At 39.3% G+C, this 18,260-nt stretch overlaps 1 protein-coding gene across 2 annotated transcripts in view; it reads right to left on the reverse strand.

Annotated features, from left to right (window-relative positions):
* gpc6b (glypican 6b) overlaps nucleotides 1–18,260 on the reverse strand; it is a 210,525-nt gene that overhangs the window by 140,514 nt on the left and 51,751 nt on the right. For both annotated transcript variants that reach the window (XM_061971241.2, XM_061971240.2), the window contains exon 2: nucleotides 12,542–12,700. In XM_061971241.2, coding sequence (XP_061827225.1) covers nucleotides 12,542–12,700 — 159 coding nt within the window. The remainder of the gene's footprint in view (nucleotides 1–12,541; nucleotides 12,701–18,260) is intronic.

Genomic DNA, 18,260 nt, shown 5'->3' on the forward strand with positions numbered 1-18,260 from the left:
CGTGATTACATTTTAACAGAAGTGTAGATAGAACATGTTAAGAGAGAAAGTAAGCAGATATTAACAGTAAATGAACAAGTAGATTCATAATTCATTTTCTACCACTTGTCCTTAATAATGTTGATAAAATAATGGAATGGAAAATGACACAATATGTTATTACATATGTCAGCAGACTAAATTAGGAGCCTTTGTTTGTTTACTTACTACTAAAAGACAAGTTGTCTAGTATGTTCACTATTTTATTTAAGGACACACTTGCAATAAGAAACATATGTTTAATGTACCCTAAGACTTTTTGTTAAAATAAAGTCCATTATACACTTTTTTGTGGTGCCCTTTATTTAGAAAAGTACCAAAAAGTACCGAAAAGTATCAAAATAATGTTGGTACCCGTACCAAAATATTGGTATCGGAACAACACTACTTGGCACCGATTCAAGCATTTGGTTGGCAAACGGGCAAATTCCAAATGGACTGCCAACAACGCCCTGATAAAAGGCGCTGGAAAGTAAGTCTAATTTACATTGGACATCAGCATTTACAATTTTACAGGGCGATTTTAACACCTCCAAATTTGTAAATCCAAAATATAACTCAGATGCACGTTATAATCAGACTTAGACAAACTTCAATGATCCACAAGGGAAATTGTTCCACACAGTAGCTCAGTTTCCAATAATGGAAAGTGTAAGGATGGAAAGGATAATGCAGGTATAAAGTAGACAAAAAAAGTACCGTAGTGGCAAAATAACATACTGTATTTTTCGGACTATAAGTTGCAGTTTTTTTCATAGTTTGGCCGGGGGTGCGACTTATACTCAGGAGCGACTTGTGTGTGAAATTATTAACACATTACCGTAAAATATCAAATAATATTATTTAGCTCATTTACGCAAGAGACTAGACGTATAAGATTTCATGGGGTTTAGCGATTAGGAGTGACAGATTGTTTGGTAAACGTATAGCATGTTCTATATGTTATAGTTATTTGAATGACTCTTACCATAATATGTTACGTTAACATACCAGGCACGTTCTCAGTTGGTTATTTATACGTCATATAACGTACACTTATTCAGCCTGTTGTTCACTATTCTTTATTTATTTTAAATTGCCTTTCAAATGTCTATTCTTGGTGTTGGCTTTTATCAAATAAATTTCCCCCAAAAATGCGACTTATACTCCAGTGCGACATATGTGTTTTTTCCTTCTTTATTATGCATTTCCGGTGCGACATATACTCCGAAAAATACGGTATATGTAATATTTACATATTATATATACAGTATAAAATATATACTGATAAATTAAATTATTATATTATATTATATTTTTATATAATATATACAACATATAACAAATCCCAATTACCAAGACCTGCCTATTTAGTGTGCAGGCATTCTTGTTCTTTTAGTGTTCAGGCCTTCTAAAACAACATAATGTTCAGACTTGTTGCCCCTTGTGCCTTTTGCCCCGTAAGTACGCATTCAAAGAGGTGTGTCGTATATCTACCCATTATTATCTATGGCTCACACAGTGTTGTCGCACTGTGTGGATGTTATTCTGTCTCCTGATTTATTAACCTATTTACTAATTGTGGCTTCTCAGCTGGTAATTAGCTTCTGTATTGCGGTTCCAGTTAGATTCCTGTAAAGTGTACAAAGCATTAGTTCTTTTGTTGTTTCACTACTTTACATGCAAACGAGCTCATCGGTTCGTATGGCCTCTCCTCTCCTATTCAGCCTGTGGTTTGCTTTGTGTGTTAGTTCCACATTTTGTCTGTATATATATTTCCAGGTACATTTTTCATAAACAGTAATTCCTAAAAATTTGGTTTGAGGTACCAATCTAATTTTGATGCCATCTATTATTAATTGCACCCCTTCTTTATTATAACTTTTGTTTTTCGTACTGAAAACCATAAAGTTAGTTATTTTAATATTAGGCAACAATTTATTAATTTCGAGCCATTTTGATGTATCTGACTGTTACGTGCAGGTCGCATCTTACTGTGCGGTCGTTCTTTCGGGATGCAGACGGACGACTCCGGACGAAAGCGTGAGTTAGTGTCATGACCTGGACTTGGGCGACGCAAGTTATTGCGAGGGTTGCTTTCCCGAGATAAAAACGAACTTGACTGGACATGGCTTGAAGGTAAATACATCATTTATTTTAACACTAACAAAAGAACAAACAAAAGGCGCACTCAAGGCGGAGATCAAACTTAGCTATGAAACAAAACTAGAACAAAGGCAAAAACTATGGACATGAAATAAATAACACTTACTGTGACCAGAACAAACAGCATGAACTATGATAAACATGAGGTAGCATGGGTAGTAGACGTAACAGAGCTATCAGAGTTAATGTCGCCAGGCTGACTTCCTGGCAACTATCGGCTTAAATAGTCGTGAACATGATGAGCAACAGGTGCGTGAGTGCAAACGTGAAACAGGTGGAACTAATGGGTTACTATGGTGACCAAACAGGAACTAAAAAGAGTCCAAAACCCAAACAGGACATAACTTAAACAAAACATGATCACAGACATGACAGGTAGGAGAAGATTTATTTATCATAAATCGTAGCCAAACGGGAAACAAGCAAAAGGAAAAACGTGCCGATCGCACGGGAAGCTAAGGTAACCACTTAGCTCAAGAAGCGTAAACTAGGAGTCAAGAAATACTAACGTAACTTGTTGCATGAAGCAAACAATGAAGCCAGACTGAGCGTGGCGAGAAAGGTGAATAAATAGCTCTCTGATTAGTGCTCGGCAGCAGGTGAGCGTGCCGACCACTAACCAGAGGCAGGTGAACCCAATTAGTACCCATAGAAACCAAAACAAACACAGAGGTGCACAAAACAGTAACTCAGGGAGTCCAAAACTAACAGAATATAACTAAACAAAACATGATCCGGGCCACGGATCATGACATCAGACAGTTCTTCATTTGCTTCTCTCGTCGAGCAATCAGGATTACAATGTAATATTGGAAAAACACAAATTGTCTGAAAACAAAAGTGGCAGTACGTTCTGAAAAACATTTCTCAAATCATTGATATACAGTAAATTAGAAATCAGGGTTGTACGGTATACCGGTATTAGTGTAGTACCGCAATACTAATTAATCATTTTCTGTACTATACAGTCTCTGAAAAGTACAACAGAAGACTAAGTGATTGTTACATTTTAACAGAAGTGTAGATAGAACAAGTTAAAAGAGAAAGTAAGCAGATATTAACAGTAAATGAACAAGTAGATTAATAATCCATTTTCTACCACTTGTCCTTAATAATTTTGACAAAATAATAGAATGGAAAATGACACAATATGTTACTGCATATGTCAGCAGACTAATTAAGAGTCTTTGTTTGTTTACTTACTAATAAAAGACAAGTTGTCTTGTATGTTCACTATTTTATTTAAGGACAAACTTGCAATAAGAAACAGATGTTTAATGTACCCTAAGATTTTTTGTTCAAATAAAGCCAATAATGCAATTTTTTGTGGTACATTTTGGTACCGGTACCAAAATATTAGTATCTGGACAACACTATTAGAAATAAAAGGAGGTACAACATGGAGCCCTGAGGAACCCCAGAATTTAATTTAGCTCTCTTAGAATGTTGATTGTAGTATTTGTCATAACCTGTCATGACAGGCCTGGCTTTATATATTATTCCCCAGTGTTTTGTGTTAGTTTCAGCATTAGTTCTCTTTCCTCCCTGTTTTTACACTTCCTGTGCTCTTCTACACAGCCGGTGTAGAGCGCTGATTGACACACCTGCCTCTGTTTGGTGATTAGTGCCTGTATTGGTTGTTGATCACCAGCTGAGTGCTATAAATGCCTCTGTCTGTTTTGCATGTCTTCTCCTGCTATTGCTATTTTTGCATTGCTTTGTGTGGCGCACCAGTATTTGCATGCCTTTTGTTTTACCTGCTGTTGCTACTGCTAAGACAATTAAATGAGCATTTTACCTGCACGTCGTCACCCTGTCTCTGCATCCTGGGGTCACGCAACAGCAACCATACGGCACCGTGACATTATTCGAAGAAACATATTGTTCTCTTTCTATGTAGCCATTTTAAAACAAGATTGTAACGTAATGAAAATCCAATCACCGATAATCTTTTTGAGCCACCCAAGCATATTAACACAAAACACATCATTTTACATCAGAGCTTCTTGATTAATCGACATCCAATCGGGATCAAGGTTTTTAATAGCGTGATCAATAACCGCAAGAGGCCGAAGTTGTTTTTTTTACGTCTGCTTCTTTTCCATCACCGTCCAACATCCGCCCACATTCATCCAACTGCGCTTTTAAATTATTTAGTTTGTTTGTTTATTTAGGATAATTAAAAGTTATTTACCTCCCAATTAAAATGGTAAACAATTCTACAGTAATTCTCCAGTTGTTATCGATTATTTGTTCAGTTTAAGAGCGTGATGAAAGATCTGAGTGTCTGTATTAAGCTAAATATTTTTTTAAGTAAATTATTTTGCATATTGTTTTAATGTGTGGCACCTTGAGACATGAATACCGTATTTTCCGGACTATAAGGCGCACTTAAAATCTTTTTTTTTTCTCAAAACTTTTAATTCGGTGCGCTTAATGTAAGGAATAAGTTTGTATGAGCTTACTCACCTCGAAGCTATTTCATTTGGTACATGGTATAATGATAAGTGTGACCAGTAGATGGCAGTCAAACATAAGAGACAAGTGTAGACAGCACTATGATTGCAATATGTCTCAAGTAAATAACACCAACATTTTATATGTTCCATTGAAAATGTAGAACATTACACCCGGGGCTCAAAAATCTATCAAAATGTTTTACTACGACTTTGGTAAGCTATGAAGCCGCACTGCTTGATGGATTGTCGGCGCATTAAACATAGAAGTATAATTATGGTGTGTGTATAAGATAAGACATATTATCTGGCGTTTTGTTTCGCAATATTATGCAAAAGCAACTTTTTTCACCTTCTGGTACCTGCTGATCTGTATTTGGGATCTGCATAAATCCTGAAAAATTGCACGCGTCTTTTTTCTGTATCTTCTTGTTATGTGACATTCATCCTCCGCTGTTGCCATTTCTAATATAAAGTAGTGTAAAGTTCTTACTTATATCTGTCAGTAAACTCGCCATGAAAGCGCTAAAACATACCGGTGTAGTGACTTTACATTATTCACCCAAGGAACTTTAGTTATTAGAGTTCCGGTCGGACGTTTTTTTCACGGGACACATTTCCGGTGTTGTTGTTTCCGGATGAGGAAATGCTGCTCCGTTATTGATTGAAGTAAAGTCTGAATATCATTAAAACAGTTAGCTACGCCTTTTGACACTTCTTCCACTTCCGTCCTTGCACGCTACACCGCTACAACAAAGATGACGGGGAGAAGACGCTGCCAAAGGTGAGCAACGTAAATAAGACCGCCCACAAAACGGCGCATCCGGACTGTCAGAAAGCGGCTTGAAGATGATCTGTAAAACATCATCTATGCCAGTGTCTTTCAACCTTTTTTGAGCCAAGGTACATTTTTTTAATAAAGAAAATACGGAGGCACACCACCAGTAGAAAATGTTAAGAAATGAAACTCCACCAGGTTATTTTGAGTTTGTTGTTGTTTTCCTGTGTGTAGTGCTTTAATTCCTGTCTTGCGCTGTTATTTTGGTGGCTCTTCCTGTTTTGTTGGTGGTTTCCTGTAGCAGCTTCATGCCTTTCTTTGAGCGCTATTCCCTGACCTGCTTTCTATTGGCAAACAAGACTATTTCAGTTGTGCGGACGCTTTCCTTCTTTGTGGGGACGTTGTTGATTGTCATGTCATGTACGGATGTAATTTGTGGATGCCGTCTCTGCTCCATACGCTGTAAGTCTTTGCTGTTGTCCAGCATTCTGTTTCTGTTTACTTTGTAGCCAGTTCAGTTTTACTTTCATTTTGCATAGCCATCCCTATGCTTCACTGCCTTTTCCTTTCCGTTTTGTTCTATTTCGGTTTGAGCGTTACATACCTTTTTACCTGCACACCGTCTCCCGCTGTGCTCTGCATATTGGGACCGCGACAAACAATCCTCGACTCCTTCCGACTTCTACAAAGCAATTAACTACCTGCTGCCACCTACTGATATGGAGTATTACATGGTTACACGAGCTCTAGACAGCACAGGCACTTGACAACGGCTGTCAGAGTGTGTAGGTGACGAACCCCAAGATGCAGAGAAGGCGGCAGGCATTGTGCGGGAAAACATTATTTAATGCTCAAAAAATAAAGAATAAAGAAAAGACACCAACCAGGAACTAGGAATGGACAAACTGGAAACAGTGAACAGGGATCCAGCAAACAGGGACTAGGAACAAAAAGACAGTAAGCTACAAACAGCTACAAAATATAGCTTACCGCATACAGCTACACTGATATCGACACGACAGGTCGGAACGACAATAATCCAGCATTGACTGGAGGACAAGGTAGGTTTAAATAGCAGCTGGCTGATTGACACCAGGTGTGGCCAGGTGCCAATCAGCCACAGCTGAGGGGACACAGCACTCAGGGAGACAAGTAGGAAATAACCAAAATAAGAGCGCCGACAGGAAATAAAGACAAACAGAGGAAAAACTCAAAACATAACTAAACTGTCAGTGGCAAACCTGACAGTGGCACATTATTTGCAGATTATAATTGTTGATTTGCAAATAATTGGACTAATTAGGGGAAGTTGCATCATTTCCTACGGCACACCAGACAATATCTCACAGCTGTGTGCCGCGGCACAGTGGTTGAAAAACACTGATCTATGCAACATTTTGACCAAAGAGCCACCATTACATGTTATGTAGACCACAAGGAAGTGTTTTACATTTAGAAAAAAAAAATAATAATATGACTCCTTTAATGCGCCCCATAATCCGGTGCAGCTAATATACTGTATGTGTCTTATAATCCGGTGCGCCCTATGGTCTGGAAAATACGGTATGTTGATTGACAGTCCAAGACTACGTTTACACTACAGGCCATAGTGGCCCAAATCAGAATTTTAAAATCAGACTTTTTTCAATCTGACTGTTTACACTGCAAGCAAAATGTGATTTTGATCAGACTCCAGTGTAAACACGCATGTGGCCCTATTGTGGCCCCAATGCGGTCCCTATTGTGGCCCCACTTGCATGCGCAGGTCGCTAAAGTAAAAACAAAGGAAGTTGACCGGGAGGAAGTCGCCACCATAGTTATGGTTGCCACACCTTAAAAAAAAAAAAAATTTTTTTTTACATAAACATTAATTCAAGTAATGTATTGTATACAGTGTAACACATTTGGGAGGCTTCTAATATTTTTATGGCTGTTAAGTAGAGGAGACGCAGACATCAGCGTGGGTCTACGGGAGCTTCATTTTAATGGTAAGCAAATGTGCCATAGCGTCAATTTCGGTCCTTCAACACTTGCATAATATATACTCATATTCATATTATTTGCGCACTATTGACCAGTGATGCACCGAAAATGTGGTCGTCTTAAATAGATAATAAACAAAATCGTATGTTGTGATGAAATATCCACTTCCACTGGTGGGCCGCGTCTTTCCTGGCGCACACGAATGACCTGGCTCGCCCAAAACTGACGAAAAAGTCACTCGGGTCGCATGGCGTTTAGACTGAAGTCACATTTGAAAAGATCAGATTCCAACCGATTTGGACTACCTCCTGATGGGGCCTGAATCTGATGCGAAAAGATCAGATTTGAAGCGCTTTGGAGCGTTTGGCAAAAAAATCTGAACTGTGTCACTAAAGGGCAAAAAAAAAAAAAAATCTGATTTGGTGTGCGGTAGAAAATGGATGGATGGATGTTTTAGCAGTCCATGACCAGCTTTGGTGAACTGGGTGTTACCCAGGAGCAGCAAAATCAAATAGGAATTCAAACTTGATAGCCACGACTTTTAATAAGAAATGAAGGTTTTATATGCTGCACTGTGGAAACACCTTAAAGAGCAATCTGTCATGTCTGTTGATCATGTTTTTGTTTGGTTTGGTTTTTGGACACTAAGTTCCTGCTTTTTCACTCCCTTGTTTTGTCACCATGACGACCGATTAGTTGCACCTGTTTTCACGTTCGGACTCACACACCTGTCATCAATCATGTCACTAGTATTTAAAGGGGAACATTATCACAATTTCAGAATTGTTAAAACCATTAAAAATCAGTTCCCAGTGGCTTATTATATTTTTCAAAGTTTTTTTTCAAAATTTTACCCATCACGCAATATCCCTAAAAAAAGCTTCAAAGTGCCTGATTTTAACCACCCGTCCATTTTCCTGTGACGTCACATAGTGAAGCCAACACAAACAAACATGGCGGATAGAACAGCAACCTATAGCGACATTAGCTCGGATTCAGACTCGGATTTCAGCGGCTTAAGCAATTCAACAGATTACGAATGTATTGAAACGGATGGTTGTAGTGTGGAGGCAGGTAGCGAAAACGAAATTGAAGAAGAAACTGAAGCTATTGAGTCATATCGGTTTGAACCGTATGCAAGCGAAACCGACGAAAACGACACGACAGCCAGCGACACGGGAGAAAGCGAGGACGAATTCGGCGATCGCCTTCTAACCAACGATTGGTATGTGTTTGTTTGGCATTAAAGGAAACTAACAACTATGAACTAGGTTTACAGCATATGAAATACATTTGGCAACAACATGCACTTTGAGAGTGCAGACAGCCCAGTTTTCATCAATTAATATATTCTGTAGACATACCGTCATCCGCGCTCTTTTCCTGAAAGCTGATCTTTCCAGTTTTGGAGTTGATGTCAGCAGGCCAGGGAAGCTAGGGTCGATAGGGGGTTTAGCTCGCTCGTCTGCGGGAACAAACTGCCGCCATTGCTTGCCGTGCTACCGAGGTCCTTTGTCCCTGAATTGCTCACACACTCCGGCAGATTCAATGGGGGTCTGGCGGCAGATTTCTTTGACTTTATCGTTGGAAATGCATCTGCTTTGAGTGTCACAGGATATCCACACATTCTTGCCATCTCTGTCGTAGCATAGCTTTCGTCGGTAAAGTGTGCGGAACAAACGTCCAATTTCTTGCCACTTTCGCATCTTTGGGCCACTGGTGCAACTTGAATCCGTCCCTGTTCGTGTTGTTACACCCTCCGACAACACACCGACGACATGATGTCTCCAAGGTACGGAAAACAGTCGAAAAAACGGAAAATAACAGAGCTGATTTGACTCGGTGTTTGAGAAAATGGCGGATTGCTTCCCAATGTGACGCCACGTTGTGACGTCATCGCTCCGAGAGCGAATATTAGAAAGGCGTTTAATTCGCCAAAATTCACCCATTTAGAGTTCGGAAATCGGTTAAAAAAAATATATGGTCTTTTTTCTGCAACATCAAGGTATATATTGACGCTTACATAGGTCTGGTGATAATGTTCCCCTTTAAGCCTGTCCTTTTCAGTTAGTCTGTCTGGTGACATTACCTCTGTCATTATCATGCCCTGTTTATTCCATAGTTTATGCTTTCATGCCATGCCACGTAAGTGTTTGTTTTTTCAAGTGTAGTTTTTCATGTCCATAGTTTCTGTCTAAGGGTTAGTTTTGTTCATAGCCAAGTTTGTTCTCCGCCTTTTGTTTGAACCCTTTTGTTTGTTTCTTGTTATAGTGTTAAATTTAATCATGTATATACCTTCAAGCCATGACTGGTCTGGTCCGATCGCATTCCGGGAAAACCATCCACGGAGCCAGCTGCAAGATAGTCCTCCTCATGACACAAACAGACAGGTGGCTATTTTATCCCAGCCTCCACCAGTCTTCACCATCACCAGGTGACGACAAGCCTCTTCCCACACAGTCTCACGTTGGGTGGGAGTGGGATTATTTCATCTCATTAAAGCGCAACTAAAAGGAGCTGACGCCATAAAGGGAAGGATACAAGTGGGGTGAGGTGAGAAGGTAAAGTGTGTCTGGCTTGGATAATGAGCCACCCCCCCATCCTGTAGCAGCAGCAGCCCGATGGTCAAGGCAGTCGCTATGGGCCTCCATCACACAGCGCAGCACCATGAAACAACACTTAATAATGCAAAGCTTGGCTAGCAGCTGCTGTTCATCGTGTCAATCTGCCTCGCAAGAAGCCGTGTTTTGTTTAATCTATTCCCAAGCGGGCCGGACTGGTAAAATCATGGCATGATAACTTAAAAATAAAGATAACTTCCGATTGTTTTGTTTTTTTGTTTAATATTAGACCAATCACATTTTACACTTACATGTTGCTGTTAATTGTATTCTATCTTCATTAGTGGACCACTCATCTGTGCATCAGTTAGGGACGTCTCTGCACTGCTGACCTGTCTCAACTCAAGATGATCTCCTGCTGGCCCCACTATGGACTGGACTCTCTCACTATTATGTCAGATCCACTATGGACTGGACTCTCTCACTATTATGTTAGATCCACTATGGACTGAACTCTCTCACTATTATGTTAGATCCACTATGGACTGGACTCTCTCACTATTATGTTAGATCCACTATGGACTGGACTCTCTCACTATTATGTTAGATCCACCATGGACTGGACTCTCTCACTATTATGTTAGATGCACTATGGACTGGACTCTCTCACTATTATGTTAGATCCACTATGGACTGGACTCTCTCACTATTATGTTAGATCCACTATGGACTGGACTCTCTCCCTATTATGTTAGACCCACTATGGACTGGACTCTCTCACTATTATGTTAGATCCACTATGGACTGGACTCTCTCACTATTATGTTACATCCACTATGGACTGGACTCTCTCACTATTATGTTAGATCCACTATGGACTGGACTCTCTCACTATTATGTTAGATGCACTATGGACTGGATTCTCTCACTATTATGTTAGATGCACTATGGACTGGACTCTCTCACTATTATGTTAGACCCACTATGGACTGTGTGACAATCATTGGTACTTTAACTTTAACTTAACTTAACTGAATTTGTAATCTATCAGAAGATGAAATTAATGTAATTTACTAATTTTCGTCAACTGATGTACTAACATCATGTGGTTTATTATGTACATAAGTAGCAACGTCTACAACAAAACTTGTGAATTTGGACTAATTTCATTTATCACACGTGAAGCAAGAATAGGATTGTTGGAATAATTGTTTGTAAGTTATCACAAAAGAAACGTTGTATTATGAATGCTGTCTTTCGAGGCCTAACAAGAAGAAGAAGGCTCGTGAAACGCCACTGTGATTTCAACACGGACAGATGGCAGGATCTGCTCAACTTCCAGAGGAACTCTCTTTGAAGTGTTAAACGAACTCTCTCTGAAGTATTTCACAAACTCTCTTCCAACTGTTTGGTGACCGAGGTCAACGCTGTTTACGACCCGCTGCCCTCTTGAAGTCACTGTGGTCAGGAGACGGGAGGGGTTATCCATTGTCCTCCAACACCCACCCCAGCTGGATCCAGGAAGAGCCCAAGCCCGAGAAATCCTCTTCTTGGGTCTTCAAAGCGACCGAAAACAATGACTGTTTTAAATACTTCCCATTCCTGCTGTGACATGTGTTGGTGCGTGAACATTGAACATCTGAATAAAGGAGTAGACGAAAACCTTCTTCGTCAGAGCGTGGTGCAGGACTGTACAGAGAGTGCAGTGGCCATGTCTCTCCTCAATTGAGTCCAAATTGAATTCTGTCTCTGTTTGATTCCTTGCCTTTTGTCTTGTTTAACAGATGTCCTCAGTGTTTGAACGTGACAAGGATACATATTTCAGAATATTTATGTGCGCCTAGAAAATGTGTCCCCAGTCATAAGTATAACACAAAATGCACAGATTGTAAATTTGCATACTACTTAAGCAGCGTAAGTATGTAAATGGGTTATACTTGTATAGCGCTTTTCTACCTTCAAGGTACTCAAAGCGCTTTGACAGTATTTCCACATTCACCCATTCACACACACATTCACACACTGATGGGAGCTGCCATGCAAAGCCCTAACTATGACCCATCAGGAGCAAGGGTGAAGTGTCTTGCTCAAGGACACAACGGACGTGACGAGGTTGGTAGTAGGTGGGGATTGAACCAGGAACCCTCAGGTTGCTGGCACGGCAACTCTACCAACCGCACCACGCCGTCCCCAGGTAGTGTCCAAACACAGAAGTGTTGCCTCTATCCTAACATAGCTTCGCCCCCTCTGAAGTCACAAGTGTGGTAGGGGACACAAATAATTGCTCTGGCGACATCTAGTGGACACATTTAGAAACTGCAGTTTCTTTCATTAAAAAAATTCAGCTTGTTTTTATACTTAGCGAACTCATCTCGTGGGCCGGGGGAAACCGTACATTTGACAACCCTGGTTTAATCCAACAAGAGGGAAGGCTATACTTCTCCCTCCAGCATATTAAGTAGCTAAAGAGCGACAAAAAGTAAATAATTTTTTGATGGACACTCCTCATGATTTGATTTTGCAGTTTGTTTTTCATTAAAACATTTTTTTTTAATGGACACATAAAAAAATCTACTTGCCATCAAACTTCTGATGCCTGGAGACAAAGACGCTTCTCAAGTCATGACTTATCTCTTCAACCAGATCGCCAAACTCTTGCTTACTCCGCTGGCCAAAGGTGTCCTCCATTTCTTGGGTGCAACACGTGTTTCCCTGCGGACACACTCGAAGATGTTCACCTGTACACATGAGATAAAGCAAAGTAATGGTTGAAATAAGGATGGCGAGCAAAGTATAGCATCAGTTAGCATGCTAGCATGTACCTCACTATGGCATAGTTGTAGCTGCTGTCAAATCCAATTCACATACCATGGTAATACATTTGAACTAAACTTAAATATATTGGTGTGTCAAAACCAACATTACCAAATAAAAACATACATTTAGCAAAGCTTATCGGCACTGTTTGCAAAGTTACCATTTTAAAAGAAACAAAAAAATACTACCGGCTAGCTTATGTTACATTAACAGAACATATATTCCAGTCGATGTGTTAATTTAAGTTTAAGACACAACAAACCAAAAATACTCTTTACTTTCACAATTAAAAGACAAAGAAAGATAGCATCTCTCATACAATATTGTCATTTATAAACCCCCCTCACTTCCGGTCATGAAACAATCCCCCGCTGGCCCACCTTTTTTGGTGGGCCATAATCTCTCTCTAACATTTTTTATAAAGTCTGAAAAGGAACAGCCCCATCACTCAGATATAATAATCTGATTCTTGATCAACAATACATTTGAAAAAGACTTAAAGGCCTACTGAAATGTGATTTTCTTATTTAAACGGGGATAGCAGGTTCATTCTATGTGTCATACTTGATCATTTCGCGATATTGCCATATTTTTGCTGAAAGGATTTAGTAGAGAACATCGACGATAAAGTTTGCAACTTTTGGTCGCTGATAAAAAAGCCTTGCCTGTACCGGAAGTAGCAGACGATATGCGCGTGACGTCACAGGTTGTGGAGCTCCTCACATCTGCACATTGTTTACAATCATGGCCACCAGCAGCTAGAGCGATTCGGACCGAGTTTGAGCGAGGATGAAAGATTCGTGGATGAGGAAAGTGAGAGCGAAGGACTAGAGGGCAGTGGGAGCAATTCAGATAGGGAAGATGCTGTGAGAGGCGGGTGGGACCTGATATTCAGCTGGGAATGACTAAAACAGTAAATAAACACAAGACATATATATACTCTATTAGCCACAACACAACCAGGCTTATATTTAATATGCCACAAATTAATCCCGCATAACAAACACCTCCCCCCTCCCGTCCATATAACCCGCCAATACAACGCAAACACCTGTACAACACACTCAATCCCACAGCCCAAAGTACCGTTCACCTCCCCAAAGTTCATACAGCATATATATTTCCCCAAAGTCCCCAAAGTTACATACGTGACATGGACATAGCGGCACACACGTACGGGCAAGCGATCAAATGTTTGGAAGCCGCAGCTGCATGCGTACTCACGGTACCGCGTCTGCGCATCCAACTCAAAGTCCTCCTGGTAAGAGTCTCTGTTGTCCCAATTCTCCACAGGCCAATGGTAAAGCTTGACTGTCTTCTTCCGGGAATGTAAACAATGAAACACCGGCTGTGTTATCCGGCACAACAGTCAGGGGGTGCATTCTACGGTGGGGGTGCGTTATCCGGCACAACACCTGCCGCAATACACTGCTTCCCACCTACAGCTTTCTTCTTTGCTGTCTCCATTGTTCATTGAACAAATTGCAAAAGATTCACCAACACAGATGTCCAGAATACTGTGGAATTTTGCGATGAAAACAGACGACTTAATAGCTGGCCACCATGCTGTCCCAAAATGTCCTCTACAATCTGTGACGTCACGCGCAGGCGTCATCATACCGAGACGTTTTCAGCAGGATATTTCGCGCGAAATTTAAAATTGCACTTTAGTAAGCTAACCCGGCCGTATTGGCATGTGTTGCAATGTTAAGATTTCATCATTGATATATAAACTATCAGACTGCGTGGTTGGTAGTAGTGGGTTTCAGTAGGCCTTTAATATTAGGGCTGCAGCTATCGATTATTCTAGTAATGGGGCACGGCGTGGGAGAGTGGCCGTGTCAGCAACCTGAGGGTTTCTGGTTCAATCCCCACCTTCTACCAACTTCATCACGTCCGTTGTGTCCTTGAGCAAGACACTTCACCCTTGCTCCTGATGGGTCGTGGTTAGGGCCTTGCATGGCAGCTCCCGCCATCAGTGTGTGAATGTGTGTGTGAATGGGTGAATGTGGAAATAGTGTCAAAGCGCTTTGAGTACCTTGAAGGTAGAAAAGCACTATACAAGTATAACCCATTTACCATTTACCATTTAATTGAGAAAATTGACGAATTAGTTACTTCGAGTTTTTATCCGAGTTCGAGTAATCGGATAAAACACACATTATAGCCTCAATGCATATTTTATGGAAAATAGTTGACATTTTTTTGCTTGCCATAACCTTCATTCTTTTGTTTTCCTTCTAATGAAGAAACATCTTCAACATTGAAATTGCATTTTGAAATAAGAACCTCACCGCTGTGCACCGCTACACAGATCATGGCACCCGCGCACCACCACTCCCATGTGCACTCTATTGCAGCGCTTGTGCGGAAACTAAGTCCACGTGTTTAAGGTTCCGGACAATCTATGCGGTCCAGATTTTATACATTTTTATTATTTCGAGTAATCGAAGTAGCAGAAAATAAAATTACGCTTTTTTTAAATCAAATAAATTGATGAAGATAATATTTAATGTGTAATCACACGATACATATCAAATATAATTACATTCACATATACTCACAATAATAAACCCACTCATATAATTTCATTAAATACAATATGTAGAAATACATTTCACCATTAAGATCATTTATGTTTCCTACTCCTTGATGTACCTATCAACATTTTTTATTTTTTTATTTTTAGACTGTATGTCAGGGGTGTCAAACGTACGGCGAACAGTTTTTTATCCAGCCCGCGGGGTGAGTTTGCCAAGTATAAAAATGAGCCGAAATGTTTTAATGAAAGAAACTGCTGTTCTAGATGTGTCCACTAGATGTCGCAATAGCAATTCTTTGTATCTTTGTAGATGATGCTAAATATGTAAAAAAATAAAAAAAATAAACCACATAAATAACATCTGTCATTTTATTTTGATATTATTTTTTTTTATCTTGATTGAAAATTAACACCAATGAGTTGACTGATTATTTGAACATTATCACGTAATTTATTCAGAAAGTATAAATAACGAAAAATAAAAGGTAGACTACTATTAACCGCAACATGTTGTCAAAGCGTGGATCTTGGGGGGTTTTGTTTTCCCGGAATGCAAAGGAAAGTTGGCGCGGGCAAAGCGTGAAGGTGAGTACATGATTTATTTTTAACTCTAAACTACAAAAAAAGGTGCAAATAAAAGGCGCGCACAAAGGCGGAGATAAACTTGGCAAAGAAACAAAACAACACTTAGACAGAAACTATGGACAAGAAAAACAAAACTTACTGTGACGTGAAAAGCATGAAAACTATGGCATGGAATACAAGCATGAAATAAGTCAGCACAGAGCAAATCCAGAATGTCAGGGGTAAGATAGGATAATGTCACCAGGCCGACTGCCTGGCAACAACAAGCTTAAATACTGGTGACATGATTAGTGAAAACAGGTGCGTGACTCAAAATGTGAAAACGCGAGACAGGTGCATGACATGAGGATGTGAACCAGGTGAAACTAATGGTTACTATGGTGACAAAGCAAGGCAGTGAAGACAAGAACTAAAAAGTGTCCAAAAACCAAGCAAAACATTACTAAACAAAACATGATCACAGACATGACACATGTAAGTGTAAAGAAAAAAACAAACAACATTGTCATTTGTATAATGTGCTATTTTTAAACAAAGAAAACAATCTGAAGTTGTCTTTATTCTTAATTAAGGATGTCCGATAATGGCTTTTTGCCAATATCCGATATTCCGATATTGACCAAACCCTTAATTACCGATACCGATATCAACCGATACCTATATCAGCCGATACCAATATATACGGTCGTGGAATCAACACATTATTATGTCTAATTTGGACAACCATGTATGGTGAAGATAAGGTCCTTTTAAAAATAAAAAAATAAAATAAAATAAGATAAATAAATTAAAAACATTTTCTTGAATAAAAAAGAAAGTGAAACAATATAAAAACAGTTACATAGAAACTAGCAATTAATGAAAATGAGTAAAATTAACTGTTAAAGGTTAGTATTATTAGTAGACCAGCAGCACGCACAATCATGTGTGCTTACGGACTGTATCCCTTGCAGACTGTATTGATATATATTGATATATAATGTAGGAACCAGAATATTAATAACAGAAAGACACAACCCTTTTATGTGAATGAGTGTAAATGGGGTAGGGAGTTTATTTGGGTTGGTGTACTAATTGTAGGTGTATCTTGTGTTTTTTATGTTGATTTAATAAAAAAAATAAAAATAAAAACGATACCGATAATAAAAAAAACGATACCGATAATTTCCGATATTACATTCTAAAGCATTGTCTCTATTCTTAAGTTATCGTGCCGTGATTTTACCAGTCCAGCCTACTTGGGAGTAGATTTTTCTCCATGTGGACCCCGATCTAAAATGAGTTTGACACCTCTGGTGTATGTGTTATTAATTTGTTTTCATTTCTTCCTTCAATCGTGTGTTACCAATAGCCAACATGTTTTATTATTCAAAGTGTTCTTTTTTGCAATGTGAATAACCCTTGTAAGGTGCTCTTGTAACTATTTAGGTTTGGACTTACATTATAACTCAAAAACCTGTATCAAAGTTCAAGGAACAAAGTGTACATACATTTTCTAGACCCCGAATATAAGATAACAGGCTCTCTTTCTTGAGAAAAATCACTGTCTCACTCTATAGTCATAATGTTAACACAAAGTCCATCCGTCTGTCCATTAAATCAACCAATGTGATCCTTTTCACTGTCAGATCAGCAACTAGCAACGTGTTTTATAAAGGCAGCAGCATAAACATCGTAAGTATTAGGAATCCCCCAGAATCATAAACATAAATGTTGCTCATGCTTTCTCGCTATCACAGATAAATCAGTTAGAGAGCAGACGTTACACTCCTTTAAAAGATGAATGTACGCATTACATAATTAATGACATTGGGGAGAAGTTAATCACGGTAAGTACATTCATCTATTTTGCCCCCCAGTTGCAAGTTAAAAGATGCCAAACATTTTAAATTGTTCTTAGTTGAACGCCCAACATCAGTGTGGACACATCAGGAAGTTTAGTCCATCTCGGACTAAGAGTGCAACGTTTTGTCGACTTGGTCCACAAATATTTACAATAAATTTGCAATGTAAAGAAGGAAGGCACAATAACAAACGCAGTGTTGTGTTAGTTACAGTTACCAGTTACTTAATTTCAAAAGTAACTCAGTTACTAACTCAGTTACTTACACCAAAAAGTAATGCGTTACTGTGAAAAGTAACTATTTAGTTACTTCTTTTTTTCTTTTTTCTTTTTTAAGGCTCCCATTAATGCCCTTTTAGCCTTCAATGGCTCTATCAATGTTGTCCTGGCTAGCAGTCCCTCCGTTAAAATCCTTAAGTGGAGGTGAAGTGGCATCGGAGTCTGTGTTTCTCTTTACTAGTTTCGTCGAAGCATGCTAACTGCTTCTTTGCTATCACTTTTACAATCATAT

Source organism: Nerophis lumbriciformis, linkage group LG13 (genome assembly GCF_033978685.3).
Source record: "Nerophis lumbriciformis linkage group LG13, RoL_Nlum_v2.1, whole genome shotgun sequence".
Lineage (NCBI taxonomy): Eukaryota > Metazoa > Chordata > Actinopteri > Syngnathiformes > Syngnathidae > Nerophis > Nerophis lumbriciformis.